The 14,307-nt window shown below is 30.4% G+C and overlaps 1 protein-coding gene across 5 annotated transcripts; it reads right to left on the minus strand.

The window, feature by feature from the left end:
* Window positions 1–1,960: 1,960 nt before the first annotated feature.
* Window positions 1,961–7,864, minus strand: LOC111300631 (uncharacterized). 5 transcript variants are annotated; one of them, XM_089747747.1, is made up of 10 exons: window positions 7,691–7,864; window positions 6,201–6,353; window positions 5,915–6,090; window positions 4,567–5,680; window positions 4,372–4,462; window positions 4,031–4,188; window positions 3,874–3,925; window positions 3,654–3,733; window positions 3,474–3,567; window positions 1,961–2,901 (listed from the first exon to the last, which is right to left on the minus strand). In XM_089747747.1, exons 4-10 carry the CDS (start codon window positions 5,518–5,520, stop codon window positions 2,345–2,347), a joined length of 1,986 nt encoding a protein of 661 aa, XP_089603873.1. In that variant the 5' UTR covers window positions 5,521–5,680; window positions 5,915–6,090; window positions 6,201–6,353; window positions 7,691–7,864; the 3' UTR covers window positions 1,961–2,344. The 5 variants fall into 5 exon arrangements, with proteins under 5 accessions (XP_089603873.1, XP_089603872.1, XP_089603869.1 ...); XM_089747746.1 differs by lacking the exon at window positions 7,691–7,864 and adding an exon at window positions 6,677–7,039; XM_089747743.1 differs by having other exon boundaries at window positions 4,567–6,090; window positions 6,677–7,767.
* Between the last annotated feature and the right edge of the window lie 6,443 nt (window positions 7,865–14,307).

A 14,307-nucleotide genomic window follows, 5' to 3' on the forward strand; every position in this document is an offset into this window, starting at 1 on the left:
TTTCTTTTTTTAAGCTTTTTTGGTAATTTTAATTAGATAAATTTTGTGAACGAAGAATATAAGGTTCATATGATACTTCCATTAGCTCTTTTTTGTTCTTTTAATTTTTTTTTTACTCTTTACTTTTTTATTTTTTAATTAAATAAATTTTGTTAGAAAATAATATCAATGGAAGTATCCATGTAGCACTTTCATTTATTTTCTTTCTTTTGTAATTTTTTTTTGTTTTTAAGTTGATAAATTTGACCACAAAATAGATTACTTAATAATGATGATAAAGCAATCAGTATTCAATGAGTTTCAATTTATCTCAATTTGATATGATATTTTTTTTAATCACGATCAAGTTTGGACCAGTCAAATTTTATTAGAAAGAATGAGGTCAAGTCTGGTCAGAATCAAGTTTAAGGTGCTTTGTCTCGATTTATCCGATAGTATATATAAAAGTATTTTTTTATTATCTATTTGTTTTTATATTTATATATATGTATTATATTAATAAAGTTATTAGTTGATACTATAATAAAGTTATAACATGTATCATATTAGTAAAGTTATTATTTGATACACTTCGATCATTTTTTCCTCCTTTTATATTCTTTCTTTTTCCTTCTTTTAATATTTAATAAATATTTTTTTAAGATTTAGAGTGGGATTCATTTGATATTATTAATTAAAATTTTTTTGTTTGTTTTTTTTTTTCTTTTTTTGTCACTAGATATTTTTGTAAAAATGCATGCTAAATAAAAGTGTCCATATGACACTTGGATTTTGCTTTTTTTTTTTTTTGCTTTTTGTTAGTTTTTATAATTTTTTAAAATTAAAAAAATTATTAGATAAATTTTAAAACGAAATGTGTTGGTTAATAAAGATGGTAAAATAATCGGTATCTAATGGGTTTTGATTCATTCTGATTAGATATAAGCGCTTTTATTAAAATCAATATGGGATTGAGTTAAGTAGATTTTTTTAAAAAGAGAAATGATGTTCGGTTAAAAATGAATTTAGGGTATTTTACCTCAAGCCACCATGTTTAAAAGTATGTATTATAGTATTTATTGAATTTTATATTTTATATATGTATTATTTTAATAAAATTATTATTTAATATATTAATTTAAGAGCTTAGTATTTTAAGCTTAATCAAAATGTTCACATGGCACCCTAACGATATATTTTTTTTTATTGTTTTTCAAACTTTTATTAATAAAGTTATTATTTTATATTTTAATTTAAGATATTAATATTTTAAGTTCAATTAGAATGCCTAAGTGATACACCGATGAACTCTATTTTCTCTTTTTTATTTATGTGCCATTCCCACTTAGTTTTTTTTTTCTTTCATTTTTTTTTATTAGATAAATTTTGTAATAAAAAGTGTCGGTTGATTGAAATGATAAAATAATTTATATCTAATGATCTCAATTTACCACGATTCAATAAGTGACGATTTTCTTTACCATCTAGATCGAGTTAGAATGAGACCAGTTTTTTTTAAATAAATGAGATCTAGTCAAAAGCATGTTTAGAGTGTCATGCTCAACTGCATTTTAGGTAATATAAAAATATATTTTTTATTATTCATTTAATTTTATAATAATTTAATATCTTAATTTTAAAAAAATAATATTTTAAACTTAACAAAAATATCTACATAACCAACAATTATATAATCTATTGATAGAGTATTAAACTCATAATTCTAATAATTAAAGGTCAAACCCTTGTCACTTTAAGTATAAAAAAGAAAAAAATTATCCACGTATCACTTTCTATAAACTCCTTTTTTTTCTTTTTTACATCTAGTTTGTATAAAAGTACCTTTTCAAAAAAGGAGGTATATTAAATGTGTGCATGTGGATCTATGCCTAAATATGCATGCAACTAACAAATTAAACAAAACGAAATTCGAATTAGAGAAATTGTCATGCAAACTTGAAATAAAGCAGCATAAAGCATTGGAAATTCCTTTTCTTTCTTTTTTTTTTTTTTACTTTTTGTTGTTTTGTATTGCTATGTACTCTATTATTTACAATTGTGTGAGCTGCCTTCATGAGAAGGGTTCTTAAATAAGCCTGATAACATGGATAAAACGTCAAAAAAATATAATGACTTACAAAGCATGTCAAATGAAAGGAGCTCTCCTGAAATTCAGGGAGGGCTAATGGGTTGAATATCAACAAATTGACTTGGGAACATTTACATCTTGAAAAAAATTGGCTCTTTGAACTTTGAAGTTTGCTACTTACTGATCTTGCACAGGGGACAATCCCAGATCGCCAAAAAGTTAAAATGACTTCGAGAACTCGCATAAACAGACCATGAAAACTACTGGAGCAAACTCCTAGAGCCTAACAGGCAATCCATAGTTGTGGAATGTCCTGATTTTTCCATTCCAACCACCTGCAACAATCACGAGCCCCCATGTTTCTGGTAGGGCCATGTGATTGTTGGCACTATTGTGACAGAGCCGCTGTTCGTCATATGTATAATACTCATCTTCCACAATTGCTGCATCCCACAAAGGAAGCTTTTCTTCAGGCCATGTGCCAGAAACCTTGCAGGATCCATCACTGGAGAACCAGTCACCAAGAGAGAATCGTTGTGAATCTCTGATCCAGGAAGCACCCTCTATTTGAACCTCTCTTGGTGACCTAGCCCCGCAATCACTAATATCTGAGTGCCTCTGATCTCCACCCTGGCCTAACCAAGGTATTGCAACAGACACATCTTCGCAAAAGAAGTGCTCACAAGAACGAACACATTTTGTATGTTTCGATGTTTGGAGGCACAAGTCATTGTAGTTCCAGACATAAACATGACAGTCTTCTCCAACTGAGATTATATGCCTCCCGGTCGAAGTAAAAGATGCCGACATCTGACTTCCTGACTTTGGCAGTCCTGCAGTATTCAAGAAAAATATTAATTTATGAAAATTGCAACATATAAGGATCAAAGAAGGGACAATTATCTAAGTAATGGCAAATGGCAACACATGCACAGACAGTAAAGGTATAATTTAACCCTCAAGTGCAGTGCATAGGTCATGATAATATTAAATATTCAGAGCTTGACTAATTCTATTTTATATCTTCAATGAATGTGCGATAAGGTATACCACCAATAGATAACAAGCAAAGAAACGACAACTAAGAATTAAAGCTCATCCAGTAAAGTTATATATTCAGAAAGATCCAAGCTACGAGTACAGCTGTAAAGGTTGATTGGAAGGGAGATTAATGTAGCTCAAATTTAATCTTGCAGTATTCTGGTTAAATGCAATGTACCTATGAGACGTTTACTTGAAAATGTAGTGAAAAATCGGTAAATATTCATATGGATCTGAGCACAAATATCGGCTAATTGTAACTTCTTTCACAATAAATATATTAAAGGCAGTCCAAGTAAGATCCAACTTTTCTTTGTTCATATATTAGACAGTGAGGAGTAAAATCTATTTCACTGAATCTTACCTTTAAATTTACAAAGAATATCTTCCCCATCAAATATTCGGAGTTTGGAATCTTCAGAGGTTATCATAATTTTGTGAGATTTATCCAGGGAGAACTGTAAGTTGGAATGAAGCTAATTAGTGATGAATGAAATACTAGTGCAAGCAACATACATATAGCTCTAAGAGCTCAGCGCAAAACCTGAATACTTGTGATTTTGTTGCCTGAGGTTTTCTTTCCGCCATGAATACGTATTTCTGCCTCTAAATTAACATCATTGTCTATAGCATCAAAAAAATAAAAAATAAAAACACAATTAGAATGAAAGGGAATGAAGGTGCTGTGCCAGAAAAGAAAAGGAATGACTGAACAATTAAAATTAAACAGTAGTATAGAACTCTAACATGGAAGAAATTATTACCTGATGCTTCAAAAAAGTGGCAAGTGCCTGTAATGGAACCAACCACAAATTCCTGCTCGAATAAAGGCACATGAAATTATTACCATTGCTAAAAATTATGAAATCCAAAACAATGTTTTTAGCAGAAGAATATTGATTCAAGTATTCAGAACTACACCTTCCCATCTGGTCGGTAACATATAGCAGTTATAATGTCCCGCACATCCACCCAATGAACAACTCGCTTCACAGACACTCCCCAGATCCTAGCTTTTCCATCTATAGAACCACTGATGAAGTAATTGTCATCAATGGGATTGAACTGAGTGCATGTGACTGTTTCCATCGAAAGAATAAGTATGGTCAGAATTTAGACTATGGCATTATGTATTTCAGAGAACAAAAGAAATCAATACACTATAAATATAGGTCAATCTAAATGAAAAAGGGACTATAATATTAATAAATTCACAAAATAGGGGATTATAGGATTGAGTCATTTTATAGTTACCAACTTACCATAGTTGTTATGATGAAAAATATTTAGACATTGATCGCAGCCGACTTGCCACAGACGAACAGTTTTATCCATGGAAGAAGAAACAAGAAACTGCAACCAAAATTTTGATTCAGCAAAACAAAAAACTAAACCAAAGATAAAGAGGATTGAATTTAAGTATAATAGACTGCTAGGTTTCCGCATGAATGACTCACATTTGTACTGGACCATGCAAGATCTAAAATATCACTGGCATGTCCATGAAACTCTTGAATTGGTGACTCCTCAATCTGAAAAATCTTATTAGGAATAACAACTGGTGAGTGGATTGACTTTTTTCTGCCAAAACCTGACTTTCCTTTGTCCATCTTTCCACCGAAACTGCCCTCAGCCATGAAAGGTTTACTAGAGGCATCTGTTGATGTGACACGCCATATTCGTACTACACCATCTTCACCGCCACTTGCCAAATACTGACCATCTGGGCTAAACTTCATTGTCCAGATGAAGCCCTTGTGAGCCCGAATTTCTTGTCCCAAATAAAGTGCTGTAAACTCTATGCATCCTTTCTTGTTGGAATGAACCATCATTCTGTTTGTTTTACGTACTTTGCTACTTGGTTCAGATACCTTAGAGGCAAGGCTACTTGCTCCTCCTTTCCTCATGCTCAAAAAGTGTTTCCACCATTTCTTGAATTTCTTCCTATTAACTTTGGCATTTTCACATTCATCCAAGTGTGCTTGAGTTTCCTTTTGTTCAAATCCTTTAGTAGGAGGAGATATCTTATTCTCACTCTCAAGAGCTACATTCTGTTTTTGTTCTGATTCATCAACCAACAAATTGGCTTCACAAGTCATTTCCCTATCACAACAAGCCATACTTCCTTCTCCATTGTTAACATATGAAAATAAAGAACTAGGGACAGCACCACTGCACTCTGTGACCCTCTCCAAATCATTTATCCTTGATGATTTTGCCAACTCAACCAGATCCATTCCACGCAAAAAACTTTCACGTCTTTCCTTCACACTTCGTGGCTCATTCATCCAAATTTCATACTCTAATTTCCCACCCTCCAATTTTGCTTTGGCTAAAACTGGCTCTTCAACGGACAAGCAATCCAACGAATCAAAGAAAACATCATTTTCTCCCTCATCAGAGCTCAGCATCTCTTGTACTTGAGACCAGTATTCCACATCAAAGCCAACTCTTTCAATACTTCCTCTATGCAACCCAAGAACTTTCCTAGAACCCCTTTAATAACTTTAAAAGCCCCAATTCACGGACCGAGTTTTACTCTCTTGATTATATAAAATAATGGGATTGGAGCTGAGTAATGAACAGGAAATACAATTTCAAAACATGGATAAATACGAGGAACCAACTCCTAATCCAGCAGGACTCCAATACCAATCCTTCTTAGCATGTTCTAAAACTTCAACATATATAGATCCCAATATAAAATTAACATTAAAATAATATGATACCCGGAACAGGAAATGCTGCCAATAATCAAATAGTTAAAACCAAAGACCAATACTTGAATGGTTATAAGATTTGTACCTTGGGTTTTATGCAAAGCAAACAACACAATTCAAAAACTATCACCGACTCCCCTGTGATCATGCGTTGCTCAACACCTCAAAAGTCAATTTCACACCTTAAAGCACATTAAAAATTAAACCTGGCAAAACCCTGAAAGTCTGCAAGGGCTGTATCAAATTTTACAGCAACCAAAACTGGCGGGGAAGGAAAGGTACCAAGCCAAAGGACCGGAAAAAAAATCACAAAATCAATGTAAACCAGAAACCAAAAGCAAATGGCTTATTATAGAGAAAGTGCTGCTTGCCTCGAGATTTCGGATTGAAAACGCACGAGCGACAAGAAGAAGCGGCGCAGCCCAGGAAACAGGAAGCTTGAGTTGTGCTTTCTGCAACTAACTCTTTCTCTTTCTCTTGGCTTTTTTTTGGTAATGATGGTGATGATTTATCTCTACCAATATCTGTAACATCAACAAGTTAGCCAAATTAATGGTAGAACCCAAATAGGCAACTTTGATTAAAAAAAAAATAGAGTACCCACATGCGGAAAATTGAAAACTCTAAAACTAATGAAGAAAATTTGAACCTGAAATATAGAAACTCTGGTAGAATTGGCAAAATAATAGTAGAATTATTATTGGCACCCAATACAGCAAAATTCAAAAGGAAAAAACGGATAATTCGGCTTTTAAGTACTGAGAAGAAAAAAGTTGAGAAAAGCAAGTAGCATATCATAGATTATTGGTGTAAATACTTCTAAAAATTAGAAAAAAAAAAGACTAACCATTAAAGCTAGCACAGTTGGTGCCGTTATATGATTAATTTAGGCTTAATTTTGAGAGTTTCTAAAAGGCCAAGAGGGGGCATTAATGGCGGAATTACACAGCCTGTGAGACACCAACACCACTAGTCATAGGCTCAACCACAGCAGCTTATTTAAGATAAAAGGGTCCCCAAAATAAAAAGAATAGTTAAAAAATAACTATATACAGAGTCTAGAGTCTCTACTGAGCTAGCAAAGAAACCTCAACTGATTAAACGTATAGGTGGTTTTCTTTTCAGCAAAAAAAAAACAACAAACTCAGACTCTCTCACTCAGTGTGACTCTTTCACTCTCTTTCTCTTTCTCTGTGTCTCTCTTGGGTTTGGTGTTTCTGCAGCTTATGTTGTGTTTTTGTGAAGTTTGATAAAACTGGCAATGGGATGAAGAGTGTAGCTTTGTTGGCTCTGTTTATCTGTTCTGGTTTGGGCCTTTTTGTTGTTTCTGTCTGAAGATCATTTTTGTGTCTTTTTTCAGAGCAAAGCTCCGGGTTTTCGGGGTTGTTGCTGGAAAATAATCCAAAAGAGATAATCATCAAATGAAAAGGGTCCTCACTTTGGATTCTCTGTTTTGGACTTCAAAGGAAAAAACATGGTAAAAAGGATTTCATCTTGAGATTTTTTTTATGTCATCATTGAACTTGAAAAGAAAAAATTTTAAAAATGACCCTTTCTTCTGTTTCATTTCTTTTCACACAGCTTTCAGACTACTCGGAGAATCACCCAAACCTAATCAGGTTTTGCCATTTTCGTTAACACGCGTTTCAGACCCTATTTCCAATGAGGCTTGTCTTATTTTTTTTCAGGTGCAATTTTTTCTGATAGAGAAAAAGTGAGATTGATTCTATCAAAGGAACCAAAACAAAAACAAAGAAAGAAACTTTACTCCCTCGTGATCCCTGATCTTCAAAACATTCAAACCAAGTAGAAATGTAAAAGTGATTTCTCAATTCATAGCTGTGATTTTTCATCTACTCACAAAGTCTAAGATTCAGATACCATCAGGCCCTCAACTCATTGCCTTCTTCTGGCGGAAATGAAGCTGGTTTTGGTCGTGCCTGAGAAGTAACTTTAGTAGAACTAAGGAGACAGAGGTGAGCACCAGGATTGTACAGTAAAAAAAATAAGAGAGAGAAGATAAAATGGGTGATGTGGGCCATGATCAGTCGGCAAAATCAAAGTCTTTGAGAGAGTTTTTGGAAGCTTCCAAAACCAAGTATCATTTTCTCTGGTCATGGCAATGGGTTTGGCTGAGACCACACCATTTGTCCTTTTCCACCCCATGATTTTGATTTAGACCTTTGGTTTTGGAATCTTTGGATTATGGTAAAGAGTCCACCCCCTTTCAGGCTTTTACGTAACAACAAATCCCATGGTACACTGACAAAAAGGATTTGGAAAATAACCTAACAATACGCTGCAATATGGAAATTTTTTTATATATATTTGATATATTCTTTGGCTTGAAAGAGTTGAAAATGCCGTAAACAATAGAAAAAGATTTAGTTATTTCTATTTTTTTGTTTTTTTAATATATGGATTTTTTATAATTTAATTTTTATTATTAAATTTTAAATTTTAAAATTATTTTATTAATAAATCATATGAGGCTAAAGAGGTACAATTGGAAATTGAGACATATTCTTTCGAGAGGGAATTTGGTTTTTAAAATTGTAGAATTTTGAGAAAATATAATTTTTGAGAAAATATAATATCCAAAATTTTTTTTATTTTTAGGCATTCGTATTTAGATTCACTCGTTTACTTAAGAAAAATCTACATAAATTAAATCTCAAATAATTATTATAATCTCATTAATATATATGATAATAACTTAAATAATTTAATTTTTAATTTTAAAAAATTAGTTAAGGCTTTTTTTGTTAGAAAATACTTTGAATAATTTATTATAAAAAATTAAATGAGATTTTTCAATATGTTTTTGGTCAAAAATGTTTTGAATAATCTCCTTTAATTTTTTTATTAGGAGATTATTCAATGTATTTTCTAAGCAAAAACACATTGAATAATCTTTAAAACCTTAAAAATTAGAGATTATTCAAGGTATTTTTGACAAAAAAGACTTCAATAATCACCTCATAAAAATTAAAGTAGATTATTGAAGGCGTTTTTGATTATAAACATCTTGAATAACTCTATTAAATTTTTTGTAAGGGATTGTTTAAGGCGTTTCTAGGCAAAGACGCCTTGAATAATCATTTTTAATTTTTTTAGTAGGAGAATATTCAAGGCATTTGATAAAAAATGCCTTAAATAATCTCCTCCAAAATTTTTTTAAACCTTAAACCCTAAACTTTAAAAATTGAGGATTATTCAAAGTATCTTTAGTAAAAACATCTTGAATAATCACATCATAAATTTTGAAATAAATTATTGAAGGCGTTTTTTTATCATAAATGCCTTGAAGAACCCCGTTAAATTTTTTATAAAAAATTATTTAAGATGTTTTTGGCCCATTTAATTTTTTTAACTAGGGGATTATTTAAGATATTTTTAGCTAAAAATACCTTGGATAATTCTTTCCAATTTTTTTTTAGATTATTCAAGGCGGTTTTGCTTAGAAAATGCCTTGAATAATTTCTTAAACCTAAATCCTAAACTTTAAACTCTAAAAATTAGAGATTATTGAAGGCCTTTTTTTTTTTTTTTTATCATAAATGCCTTTAATAACCCTATTAAGTTTTTTTAAGGAATTATGTGAAGCGTTTTTGGCCAAAAACGTTTTAAATAATCCTAAACTAAAAATGCCTTCAATAATCCCCTCATAAAAATTTTTAAAAATTATTCAAGATGTTTTTGGCCAGAAGCATTTTGAATAACCTCATTCGATTTTTTGTAAGAGATTATTGAAGGCATTTTTCATGCTAAACGTCATATATAAACTAACTTTTTTACTAGCAGAAACTTACGATTGACTTGTATTCATTTTCAGACATACTTTTTAAAATGATAACGACTATTTAATAATTTTTTAGTCAGGTTAAATTTAAAAATAGCGCTATTTTTCTCCATAAAATTCTAAAATATCACATGGAGATATAGGTTTTTGATTTTAGAACTTTGAGTATTATTAAAAATCTATTAATTTTTTTTGAAATCAGATTACCTTGAACCAAACGTTAGAATCAAGTACCCAATAATAAAATTTCGGAGAAAAATGTGACATTGAAAGGCAGTGTTTGGAGGAAAAACATGATTATGCAATTAGAATATTGATCCAAGGGAACAAAAAAGATTACATTAACATTCTAGGCTTCATGCAGCAAATGAACTTAATATTGGCAAATCCATGAAACAGTGACACAAGTTTTTCTTTCTAGGCATCAAATAAGTCTCTTCTTCTTGCCCAGAAAAAAGAAACTTAACTAGCAATATTATCGATGAATGTTCTGAAAATGTTTGAGGATTTTAGTATAAGTAGTCACTCAAGTTAATCCCAACTTTTTTCTTACAATTGCAAAGAAGAAATGTTGAAACTTTCCATGCGTTACTACTCTTTGAGCATTATTTTGACTATTAACAACTTGGGAAAATGTGAATCAGAAAACAGGAAAATCGCAAGTACCGGAATAAATTTCAATCTTATTAAAATTTAATTTTTAAATAAATGAATCATTCCAATTAAATTTTATATTTTATATTTAATTATTTAGGGTACGTCTTTTTTTGAAGCCCTTTTAAGACAATCCATATAAGTAATTGATTTCATTATTTGAAGTTCTTAATTTCAATAAAAATTGTGGTTTTTTAAATTTAAAAATTCGATTCAATGATAAACATATAAACTTTTTATTGAAACAATTGAATTTAAATTCCTCTTTCAATCAAATATATATATAAAAAAAAAAGTGATTTTTTCTTGCATAGGCTTATATGCTTGCAAGTAAAATCTCACAAATTAAGCCAGCACATTCCAATCATAAACAAAAATGAAAATGAAATGAAAACTGAAACTATGAATTAATGCAATCCTACCTGACAACCATTTGACAAACCAATTATCATCCGCACAAGTACTTACGGGGATTGGCAGATTGGGGCATGGGAATGGTGAGATCTATTCTTAAACACTCGCGTAAATATTTTTTTATGGCCAACATACTACATGATCTGGCTAACATTTGTTTTCCATCAAATAGGATGATAGTGGATTAACACCAAAATACAACAAACAGGAACTAATTATTGACAAAAAGTAGGACAATCGAAGAAGAAAAGAAGGCCATTCACATCTGATTGTTTAGGAGCTTAATTATGTTTTCCTTTTAATAAAGAGGAAATTAAGACCTGGCTGATCAATTATTCTGCTTTGTAAAAGCCTAATTTATGATCTCAGGACACATGCCAACACTCATTCCACACAATTCATGACTGGCCTTTTCCTGATACAACAAGATTAAGATAATCCACAACCACAGTTCAAAATAATAATAATAAATTTTAATTATGAGAGTATCTATTTAAAAAAAAAAAAATCTTCCCCTGATTGCGTATTCCTCTTCACAAGACCTATTTGATTGCAAGAGCACATTAGGCCTCGAACTCTTGGAGCCAAGATTTTTTGGCGAGTATCTATCTTCTTAAACCTCCAATTGTCTAAAAACATACGTGAAAATCTTGTATTGTATAACTGTATTTAAGACGTTAATGTTTTCCATAAAAAAAATTCAAGATTGTATTTGTCAGTAACTGTACATGTATGTGGGTATATATAGTTTATTTATTTATGTAATCTGTAACTATATGTATAAAATTCAAGATTTTATTGTCACCTCAAGCTCGGTGACGGAAACTTGGAGAAAATGAGAAATCTAAAGCTGCAAAGCTAATTGCTAATACCAAGGCAAAGAGAAGGAAGGATGTTACCTAAACCTTTATCTTATATATTAAGCATAGCTATTGAAGCAATAATTCACTTCTCACTCAAAATAATACTACTCCATTGAGGCTTCTCTTCTTTCACATTTCTCAAAACCTAAAAAGTAAAAAAAAAAAAAAAGGAATATGTATATTCCTCTAAAATCATAGCATGTGCCAAATGCCAACCAAATATGAAGACAACCCAAAGTTTCCAGTTTTCTCACCAATGGGCAACAAACAAGTAAAACGAAAAAGAACGCTATAATTTTGGGAGGACATTAATTCTTTTTCAACCAACCAAGGATTTTTATCCTCCATGAATACATTTTGGCAATCTTTCAATTATTTTTGGTGTTGGCATTTCCTATTAATAGTGCCTTGATTGATTAATTTCCTTCTTTCACATATCGCATCTTCCCAATTGCTTCTTGATAGTACTTCATTTAACTCTTAGCTAAATAGTGGAGCTTTGTCAAATAGTTTTTCCTAATAATTTCTCAAAATTCATGACATTGTTAATTTGTCCTCTTTTCTTTGGTCAGTTCTCATTTCTTTCCTTCGTTTCTCTTTCTCCCAAGGAAAAAAAAAATCCATGAGACAGAAATGATAGCTTTCACGTTCCTAAATGAAATACAACGTGTTTACTTAAAGACTTCATTTATGAAAATTTTAACTCAAAATTTAAGATAAGGAAGATGAGATTTATGATAGTAAAGAAAGTTACTTCTCGTAAAAGGAAAAAAAAAAACAATGTTCTCCGTGTAGTCAAGAAAAATCTAACATTATAACCAGAAAAAGTTGAATAAAACTGAAAGAGAAAAGTAGAGAACTAACCTCAAACAACAATATTCGCTGCGTTCGCAAGTGCAAGGGTTACCACCTTACAATGAAGAGGGAATCCCCACTACGAAAGTGCTTAATGTACACATGGGGAGGGAAGGAGATTCAAATATGGGGTTTGCCAATCAAATATTTATATAAAAGTACCTATGCTTTGATTAGTCCCTAGCTGTTAGGGGCATATCTCCACTCAATCTTCTTTGCTCCATTGGCATTTGGTCTCTGGGTGGGAGATGTCACTGCTCCATTTCATTAAGAAGATTAATGCAGACTAATTAGTACATTTGATTAGATTGGAAGGAAAGATCACTGCCCTTAGCGATACGAATATCCTGCATTAATATCTTAAATAATAATTATAGAAATAGGCAATTAAAGCCAATATCAATAGGATCATGTGATCATATATTTAGTCTACCTACTTTCTGATTTTCCTTTAGCATTACAGAATTGCACTATCATTTCTTCTTTGTTTTTAATTTTAACTTATTAGAATATCCTCATATTTGTCATATATATTCAGATTAAATTATTTAAAAATTAATATTTAATTTAATTAATTTATATAATCACTTTTAAAAGTCGATATTTAATAAATTTAAAATTCAAAATTTAAAAACTACAATCTCTATTTTTTTATTGCAATTTTCTTTGAAAAAAAAATATTATGAAAAGCCTTTAACAGTACTCCAATATCGAGTCCATCAACCTTTTTTTTTTTTTTTTTGACCATCAATGGAGTCTCTAAGTAAGGTTAGCTCAAGCTTGAGAGACAAAGAAAATTGAGGAACTTGTTCAAGTAACATAACCAAGAAAGATTAATTAAGTAATGCTATTTCATCCAACTTTTTGGGTAGAACATGTACATAAATAATGCTATTTCATCCAATTACGTAATGCATGTACATAAGTAGTACATGCATTTGTATACTTTCAATCAGTAGTTGAACAATCGGATTGTCAGGTCCTTTAACATTATATTTTCCTTCTCAAAATTTGATGTCCTGGAGTAAATTGGGTTCCTTCATTTTATTCTTCAAGGAATATGTGTATTCAGGTTCAGCAATTGCGGTCAGGAGATCGTAAGTTCTCAGTGCTCCAACTATTCACTCGGATGCTGACTTTTTAGTGGAAACTTGATTCCCATCTCACTCGCGCTTAATTGGTTTTCTTTCCAAACTTATGCTAAAATAATTTTAAAAAATATGTACAAATATCATAAATTTTAAAAAAAATTATAAAAAATTAAATTTGATAATTTAAAATATGATACAATAATATAATATGTAAATGAAATAAAAAATATATTAACAGTGGTATGAATTAAAATTTTAACAAACAAAATATAAATTTAATAAAAATAAAAAATATTTTAAAATTTTTGTGTCATATGAATTATAATTTATAATATTTATGTCAAACATAATATATATAAATTATTAATATTTTATGTTATATAAAAATATAAATTATAAACTTGAAAAAAATAAAAAGTATAGTGCATAGAACATTTCGCTGTTTTATCCAACAATATTTGGTGTTTTCCTTGTAGGAAGGATTTTTCAAAAACACATATTATGAGTGCAAATTACGTGGCCTAAACATTTTGGAGATTATAAAAAAAATGTAATCGATCGGTTTTGAGTTGATATAATATTAAATTTGAGTTCGAATTTAATTTAAAATTTAAAATTAAAAATTTGATTCAAATTCGATTGAATTTTTTTAACTCAAACTTAACTTAAAATTAAAATGAGTTACTCAAAATCACTCATTTAAATTCGATTAATATTTAAAAATAAACTTAATTTTTATATTAGATATTTGATTATTTATCTCAAGCTTAAATTCGAATTTTAAATATTTTATTAATTA

This window comes from Durio zibethinus, chromosome 18 (assembly GCF_047325235.1).
Source record: "Durio zibethinus cultivar Kanyao isolate XHJ-2024 chromosome 18, ASM4732523v1, whole genome shotgun sequence".
Lineage (NCBI taxonomy): Eukaryota > Viridiplantae > Streptophyta > Magnoliopsida > Malvales > Malvaceae > Durio > Durio zibethinus.

Excerpts from the sequence above, each read along its gene's own strand:
- LOC111300631 (XM_089747747.1), bottom strand. The coding sequence starts at position 5,520 with ATGCTGAGCTCTGATGAGGGAGAAAATGATGTTTTCTTTGATTCGTTG. Across the intron at positions 4,189-4,371 it reads TTTTCATCATAACAACTATG|TCACATGCACTCAGTTCAAT; the intron begins GTAAGTTGGTAA and ends CGATGGAAACAG. Across the intron at positions 3,734-3,873 it reads CCACTTTTTTGAAGCATCAG|ACAATGATGTTAATTTAGAG; the intron begins GTAATAATTTCT and ends TTGATGCTATAG.